Source organism: Morus notabilis, unplaced genomic scaffold (assembly GCF_000414095.1).
Source record: "Morus notabilis unplaced genomic scaffold, ASM41409v2 Scaffold13, whole genome shotgun sequence".
In the NCBI taxonomy this organism is placed as follows: Eukaryota; Viridiplantae; Streptophyta; class Magnoliopsida; order Rosales; family Moraceae; genus Morus; species Morus notabilis.
Window position 1 is genome coordinate 4,579 of NW_010363283.1, and position 8,241 is coordinate 12,819.

Sequence of the window (8,241 nt, forward strand, 5' to 3'; positions counted from 1 at the left end):
GGAAAGAGGATTTCGAGGATTTCAAGGATTTTTTTTTTTCGAAGAAAGAAAAGTAGAAGATAGAGAGCTACATTTTTTCTGTGGACAGAAACATGGCTGCAGAATTGGTGGGTGGAGCTTTGTTGTCGTCTCTATTTCAGAATATTTTCGAAAGGATTACTTCTTCGGAGGTTGTTGACTTCTTCCGGGGAAAGAAACTCAACTGCGGGCTGCTTAAGAAGATGAAGATCACGTTGTTGTCGGTAAATGTTGTGCTTGTTGATGCCGAGAAGAAGCAAATAAAAAACGCAGCCGTCAAAGAATGGCTTGAGGAGCTCAAGGAAGTAGTTTACACCGCGGACCAATTGATGGATGAAATCAACACCGAGATTTTGTGGAGTGAGCAGGAAGGCAAGTATGGAGGTCGCGCAAGTAAACGACCGAAACTGACTGCAACTTTATTCTCTACAGTTGACAATACAATAGACTGCCGGATGGAGGATATTCTTGATAGTTTAAGATTCATCATAAAGCAAAAGGACGTCCTTGGTCTGAAAGGTGGTATTCAAAGTAGGCCTTTGCGAAGATTACCGGCGCCTTTAGTAGAAGAATCTATAATTTATTGAAGGAATGATGACAAAGAAAACATCATTGAATTGTTGTTGAAAAATGAGGTTAACGGAAACAAGATATCTGTGATTCCTATAGTGGGCATGGGTGGCCTTGGCAAGACCACCCTTGCTCAGCTTGTGTATGACGATTGCAGAGTGAAGGAACATTTCGATATTAGATCATGGATTACTATATCGGATGAGGTTGATGTTTTCAAATTAACAAAAGTGATGTTTGAAAGGATTACTTCGCAAAAATGTATTGCCGAGGACATATATGAAGTTCAAGTTGAATTGAAGCAAACTTTGACGAGGAAGAAGTTTTTATTCATTTTTGACGATGTTTGGAATGAGAATTATGATTTTTGGGATGTCTTGAAGAGCCCTTTTGAATCAGCAGCTCATGGAAGTAAAATTATTTTGACAACACGTAGTGAGATTGTTGCATCAAGGATGGGTAATGCTCAAAGCTACAAGCTACAAGTAGTATCTGATGATGCGGGTTGGCTATTATTTGCGAAACACGTCTTTAATGACGGAGACTTAAGTGCATATCCAGATCTACAAGGAATTGGTCAAGAAATTGTTAAAAAGTGTAAGGGTCTTCCTTTAGCCATAAAATCACTTGCCGGTCTCTTGCGCTCTATATTTGATCCAAAGGAATGGAGAAGTATACTAAAGAGCAACATTTGGCTAGAAAGTCCGCATAACAACATCCTTCCAGCGTTGTGGTTGAGTTACCATTATCTACCTCCAAATATAAAACGATGTTTCGCTTATTGCTCGATATTCCCCAAGGATTATATATATGAAAAAGAAGAAATGATTCTATTGTGGATGGCAGAAGGTCTTTTGAAACCAGTAAAAGGAAAAAGAATTGAGGATGTTGGAGAAGAGTGCTTTCGAGATCTAATATCGAGGTCATTGTTTCAACGATTAACTCAGGATGAATCGACTGTCATCATGCATGAACTTGTGCATGATTTAGCTATTTTTATATCAGGTGAATTCGTTGTCAATTATATTCTGCATCTTGATTCATTATTCACCATGTGTAAGTGAAAAATGTTATTGGAAACTGAAATATACGAGCTATTTATAGACCCGCAACTAGCCTAAGGAACTCTAGAAATGTCAAAAATCTTTTGATTTTTGACTTCAAAATAAATATCTAACCAACAAATCCAAACTAAAAGATAATTTCTAACTTTTTCACTAGCTTAAAGATAATTCCCAACTTAATAACCTAGAAAGTTTGGATTTGTCGACACTTCACCTCAAGCTTGTGCGTAGATATCAATGATGCCACTTGTGGTTAGTCCTTCAAAACTTGGTCTTCGCTGTCCTTTGGTGAGAATGTTTGCTCGTTGTTGACCACTAGGAATGAAGGGCATACAAATTACACCTTCAAGCTTTTCTTTAAGGAATTATCATACCGTAGTTTCATTTAACATCTTTAGCCATAGTGTTTCATAAACACCCTAAGCACTGGCCCTAAACGTAGCCTCTACATTGCTTTTTGCTTCTCCATATCACCTACTTTCCCCAAAAGTTTGTAGTAGCCTGAGGTGGATCTGCCATCCATGAATGACCTAGTCCAATCTGTGCAAGTGAAAGCCTTTATGTTCACTTGGTGACCTTACTTGAAAAAATCCCTTCCACGGGTACTTTTAAGGTACTTGAGTATTTGGTAGATAGCTAGAACGTGCTCTTTATATGAAGAGTGCATGAATTGGATGACCACATTGCAAAGGCAATGTCTGGCTGTGTGGGAGATGCGTATTCCACTTAGCTATTAAACACTGATATCTTTTTTTGCCTACTAGAGTGCCTCATGTGATAAATCCTAACTTGTGATTAGGATCAATGGGTGTATCAACAGGTTTACATCCTAGCATGTCAATTTTGGAGTAATTGAGGACATCTTTTCTATGTGAAACAACCATATTCTATTTAGATCTGGCCACCTCCATCTGTAGGAAGTATGTTATAGGTCTTAGGGATGTTATATCTCAAACACCCTTGGTAAGGTCATTTTTAACCTTTCGATCTCAACTAGGTTGTCTCTTCACTCTTCTCAAGATTATATAGTGAGGAATGTTATCTTGTCATCTTTCAAGTGTTAAAGTACGTTGTATGATTTGTTTGTCTCCATTCACAGTGTCGACTTTTAATTACCTTGGTGAACCTATCAAATCAAGCCCTTGGTGATTTTTGTAGGCCATAGAGACATCTTTTGAACTTGCACACCTTCCTTGCACTATTGTAGCCTTCAAACCTCGGTGACAACTCCATGTACATTTCCTCTACAAGGTCTCTATTCAGGAAATGTTGCAAGCAGTTTTTTAACTAATGTTTAGGGAATGGGAATAGTTCCCCCGGTGGGGATCCCCAAGTGGGTATGAGTGACAAAACAAGATTAGGATGTTATTGTTATTGTTATTGTTGTTGTTGTTGTTGTTCCCCGTTGCCATCCCTAGCCAGAAATAGTAGTAGGATCGAAACTATGTTTAGCTAAGCAATTGGTATAAAATTTTCTTGATAGTTGATGCCACAGGTTTGAATAAACTTTTTGGCTACTAAACTTGCTTTATACCCCTCAATCCACCCATTTAAGTTGCACTTATATGTAAGCACCCATTTACACACCATAGGTTATTTTCCTTTATTTCAAGGAGTACTTACAATTATCTTTTGAAATCAGGTAGGGTACTGATACATTTGATATGTAATTTAACTATGATAATTTGTCCTCTAGAAAAGGAAATATTGATATGAGTTGATCGTAAATTATAACATTTTATGATTTCATTCTCCTTTAAGGAAGACACTAATACTAGGGGAAATGGAATTTTCACAATAACTTGTATCGTTTGAGAACACAAATTCTTATTGGACCCAAAAAGTTGATTTTGGTTCAAATCATTAGCGGAAAGTCATGAAGGTGTAGATTTTAGGAAATTCAATGGTCATGACTATGCTCTCATTGCATATGTGACGAAAACTAGAGATTTTTTTTTTTAACTCGGCTCTATTACCATGAAAGCGGGAAAATACTTGAGAGAAAAATAACACTATCGTATTTGTTGTATAGAACCTGAAATATATAAGACATTTATAGACCTAAAACTAGCCTAGTATGATAAGGACTCAAAACTCTAAAAATAGAGAGAACAATCTTTTGAATTTGAAATAAATCTCTAACAAATAACCCTAGCTTTATCACTAACTTAAAAGATAATTCCTAAATAAACTAGAAAATTCGGATTTTTCCACTCCATGTTACTGATTTATTTAGTATGTTGCAGGAGAATTTTGTTTTAGGTTGGAAGCTGGCAGCTCGATTGAGATTCCAAAAAAGGTTCGGCATTTGTCCTTAAACAGAATGCAGGACGATATTGTATCAAAATTTGATGTTTTTTCTGGAGCTGACTCCTTGCGCACCGTTCTACCATTGAATTTTTCATCATCTGAACATGTCTTAAGTGACAGGTTACTATATGACGTATTACCAAGGCTGAGATGCCTACGGGTGCTATCTTTGTCTCATTATAGTAATTTGATAAAGCTGCCTGATTCAATTGCCAGTCTAAGACATCTAAGATATCTGGACCTCTCTCACACTCCAATCAACACGTTACCAGCTTCTGTCAGTACTTTGTACAACTTGCAAACACTGAAATTGTCAAATTGTGTTTCTCTCACTCAATTGCCTCATGATATTGGAAAACTAGTCAACTTGCGTCATCTTTATATTGATGGAACAGACTTAAAGGAAATGCCACAGCAGATGAGTGGACTAAAAAATCTGCAGACATTTACTGTGTTTGTTGTGGGGAAAGGCAGAGGACCTAGCATTAAGGAGTTGAAGCATTTCCAAAATCTTCAAGGACCACTTTCTATTTTGGGCCTTCAGAATGTCGATCGTGCAGCGGATGTTTCAGAGGCCAATTTTAAGGATAAGAAGCACCTTGAGGAGTTAGTGCTGAAATGGGATGCCGATGCTACTGTTGACTATCGAAAAGCATTCGAAGTAATTGAAAAGGTTCTGCCTCATATAAACCTGAAAAAACTATTCATTGAAAACTATGGTGGTAAAGCATTTCCAAATTGGCTGGGAGATCCTTCTTTCTGTAATATAGTATCCTTAAGCCTGACTAATTGTAAGAAGTGCACCTCTTGGCCTCCTCTTGGAAAGCTACCATCTCTCAAGGAACTTTCTATCATAGGATTCGATCTATTTGAAAAGTTGGATTATGAATTTTATGGCATAGACCTGTTAGTTCGCCCATTTGGCTCCTTGGAAATTCTGAAGTTTGAGGATTTGAAAAGGTGGAAGGAATGGAACTTTCCAGGAGGCATAAATGATATTGAATCGTTTCCTAGACTTAGAGAGCTTTACATAGAAAATTGTCCTGAGTTGACTGGTCATTTGCCTCACCATTTTCCTTTATTAGAAGAACTTGTAATTGTTGAATGTCCAAAACTTAAGGCCTCAGTTCCGAATTCTACAGCTCTTTGTCGACTAGACTTGATCAACTGTGATAAGATAACTTTGGGGAATATTTCACCACAACTACTGTGCCTCACAATTACAAAACGTGATGCCATAGAACTCCTTTTCGAAGAGATGGAATCAAGAACTACGTGCCTTCAAGAATTGAATATCTCTGATTGCCCCGCCCTTAGGTGGTTGCTCAAGGGGGGTCTACCCTCAACATTGAAAGCACTAGAAGTCGCTCGATGCAAGAAATTAGAACTTCCAATGGAACGTCGTTATGAGTTTCTTGAAAGCTTGTCTATAAGTAGTAGTTCTGATTCTCTCAAGCACTTTCAGCTGCATTTGTTCCCAAAGCTAAATCGTCTCCATCTCGAGCAATGTAAGAATCTCGAATCACTCTCACTTCCATGTCAGCATCGTGAAGATCTCACCTCTCTCAATTTCTTGCAAATCTCAGAGTGTCCTAATTTTCACTCTTTCCCAAAGGGAGGGCTGCCTGCGCCCAACCTGACCTGGTTTTGGATCCAGAAATGTAAGAAACTGAAGTCTCTTCCCATGGATATGCACTCTCTTCTCTCGTCTCTCAAGGTATTTCATATAAGTGATTGTCCTCTACTCATTCCACCGGAGCGAGGCTTGCCTTCATTTTTGCGTTCGCTTTCAATTAGTTCTTGCGATGAATTCGTAGATCGTCAAATGAAATGGAATCTTCAAAGCCTTTCAATGCTTAGAGATTTTAGCATTAGTAACTGTAAAATCTTCACACTATTTCCGCCAGAGGGATTGCTGCCTCCTACTCTTACGTCTCTCTACATCTCTGGAATTTCAAATCTGAAATCACTGAACTATAAGGAGCTTCAACATCTCACGTCTCTTAAAGAATTACGAATTGAGAATTGCCCTGAGCTTCAGCCCAATTTTAAGGAGGGGCTTCCTTCCTCCCTTCGTGTTACACATATCTTAGATCATTTTCTGATGAATCGGTGCCAAGAGAATTGTAAAAGAAATAGGACTGAATTTGCTGAAAATGACTGCATAGAGGTTGAACAGAGGAGTGAGTTCATTGGCCAAGGTGTGATCAACGTGTCCTCTCTCTTTTGAATTCCAAATTTTTGTCACTTGTTGCTACAAATTGAATCCTACTTTTTCTTTGTCCCTTTTTTTTACCCTTAGGAAAATCCTTTTATTATCAAATGGAGCGAACAAACAAGCAGAGCTGAGGATTAAACAACCAAAACAGACAGCTGAAAGCACCGTTACAGAAACTTGTTCAGCACTAATGTATCGCTGCAACAACTAGAAGAAATCAGTGAGTGGAAGGTCGTTCAGCTTGAAGTTTGTTTAATTCATTGACGTTTATGTCAACTCTTGCATTTTTATCCATCATCCAATTTCAGGTAAGTTTTCTCGAACCATTTTTTACTTGTATTACACTATTATTATGGTACTTTCAAGTTCTCTCAAATTACAAATTCTGTTGCAATGCTGCAGGAAAAACGCTTTCTAGTCTGCTCCTTTTTGCAGTGATGTCCTTTAAATCTTGAAGTTTCTTTTTGTTGACGCTCATGTTTAATCTTCTTGCATTCTTCTCAGTCATCCAATCTCTGGTTAGTTTTCTCAAGCCACTGACTTCCTTTTTTGGCGTTTTGAAGTTGGTACGAACTTACAAATCTTTTTACATTGATGCAGGAGAAGGCTTGCTGGTATGTTATCGTGACTTGATACAACGATAGAAAATAATTGGTCGCATTGATAGTACGGATGGCAGAGACTGTTTCATTGAAGCTCCAGAAGCGGCTCTCTGCAAGCGTTCGCAAGTGTGGGTGGGGTGAGGTTTGGCTCAACCCCAATGAAATCAACAAGATCTCCATGGCAAACTCTTGGCAAAGCATAAGAAAGTTGGTCAAGAATAGTTTCACAGGAAGCCAACTAAGATTCACTCTCGTTCCTGTGCCCATCCCATGAAGGAGGCAAGGCTGCCCACCAAAATCCTAAGGATGAGGAGGATGCGTGTTCTTAGGCACTTGCTTCGCTAGTGCAGGGAGTTGAAGAAGATCGACAGGCACAGGTAATGTTTGCAAGAACAAATGTGCGCTGATGGCGAGCATTCTCAAGTCAAAGGCTGAGAAGGCATGAGAGAAGACTTTGTGCGATCAGTTTGAGGCTAAGAGGGCAAAGAACAAGGCTAGCAGGGAGAGAAAAATTTCTAGGAGAGAGGAACATCTGGCCCAGGCGCCTGGAGAAAAACTACTGGCAGCAACACCTGCTGCTCTTTCCGCTGCAGCATCTCAACCTACGCTGGGAATGAAGAAATCCAAGAAGTGAAACCTATGACAAGTGTATTGGAGGATGTAAGACCATTGCTGGTCCTTGCTTTCTCTGTTACTTTTTCTTAGGGTAGTTGATAACTCTATGAAAATAGAGTTAATTGAGCATTTTTCAGGTTTAAATTATTACCTAGAGGGTAATTAGTATTAGTTTTCTCCTATATTTTGTCTTGTTAATAGTTTTTAGTTATTTGTGTTTCATAAATTCTCTCTCTCGTAATTAGCGTTTAAAAAGAGCTAATTTAGGTACACTTTGTGGTTAATCTTAGCTTTAAGAAAACGTGGTCGTTTGGAGCTTTGAGCAACTTCTCGTTTTTGGAGTATGAAGAAATCCTAGTCAGCATTGCTCTGCATTGCTCCACCAAGACAAGCTGGGCTAGACGTGTGTTTTGCTGACAGCTGGACCTGAGTTGGTTAATGGGCTGATTTTGTCCGTGAAGGGTGTTGATTGAGCCATTCATTGGAGGCTTTCTCATGTGCTGCCACGTGGAATTAGGGTACAATAAGTACCTGCAGCTGAGAAGAAAGAAGGTGTCCTTGGTCATATTTGTAACGTAGAGGCGGGTGGACTTGGGAAAGGAAACCACCTCCATTTCTCTGATCAAGTACCAGCTCCAGTACTGGAAAGAAGAAGAAGAAAACGTCACAGGGTGTTGAACGTGAAGGAAGGACCATTGTTGATGCAGGAAGTGCTAGAAGAAACCTTGGAAAAAGGGGATTCGGATTCTCTCCTCGTTACCTTAGTTTTTCTTACTCTCAATACTCTGTTTTACCTTGTTGGAGAACATTTACGTTTCTCAATAAATCTGAACTCGAATCCATA

At 38.9% G+C, this 8,241-nt stretch overlaps 2 protein-coding genes across 2 annotated transcripts; both read left to right on the top strand.

The window, feature by feature from the left end:
- The first annotated feature begins 6 nt into the window (after positions 1-6).
- On the top strand, positions 7-612 carry LOC112092673 (putative disease resistance RPP13-like protein 1). Its single transcript, XM_024169332.1, has one exon. The coding sequence runs from the start codon at positions 93-95 to the stop codon at positions 603-605; it is 513 nt and encodes a 170-aa protein (XP_024025100.1). The 5' UTR covers positions 7-92; the 3' UTR covers positions 606-612.
- A 21-nt stretch (positions 613-633) lies between these two features.
- On the top strand, positions 634-8,230 carry LOC21384601 (putative disease resistance protein At3g14460). Its single transcript, XM_024169331.1, has 6 exons — positions 634-1,593; positions 3,899-6,163; positions 6,265-6,488; positions 6,583-6,698; positions 6,781-7,442; positions 7,688-8,230. The coding sequence occupies exons 1-3, from the start codon at positions 693-695 to the stop codon at positions 6,309-6,311; spliced, it is 3,213 nt and encodes a 1,070-aa protein (XP_024025099.1). The 5' UTR covers positions 634-692; the 3' UTR covers positions 6,312-6,488; positions 6,583-6,698; positions 6,781-7,442; positions 7,688-8,230.
- The last annotated feature ends 11 nt before the right edge of the window (positions 8,231-8,241 follow it).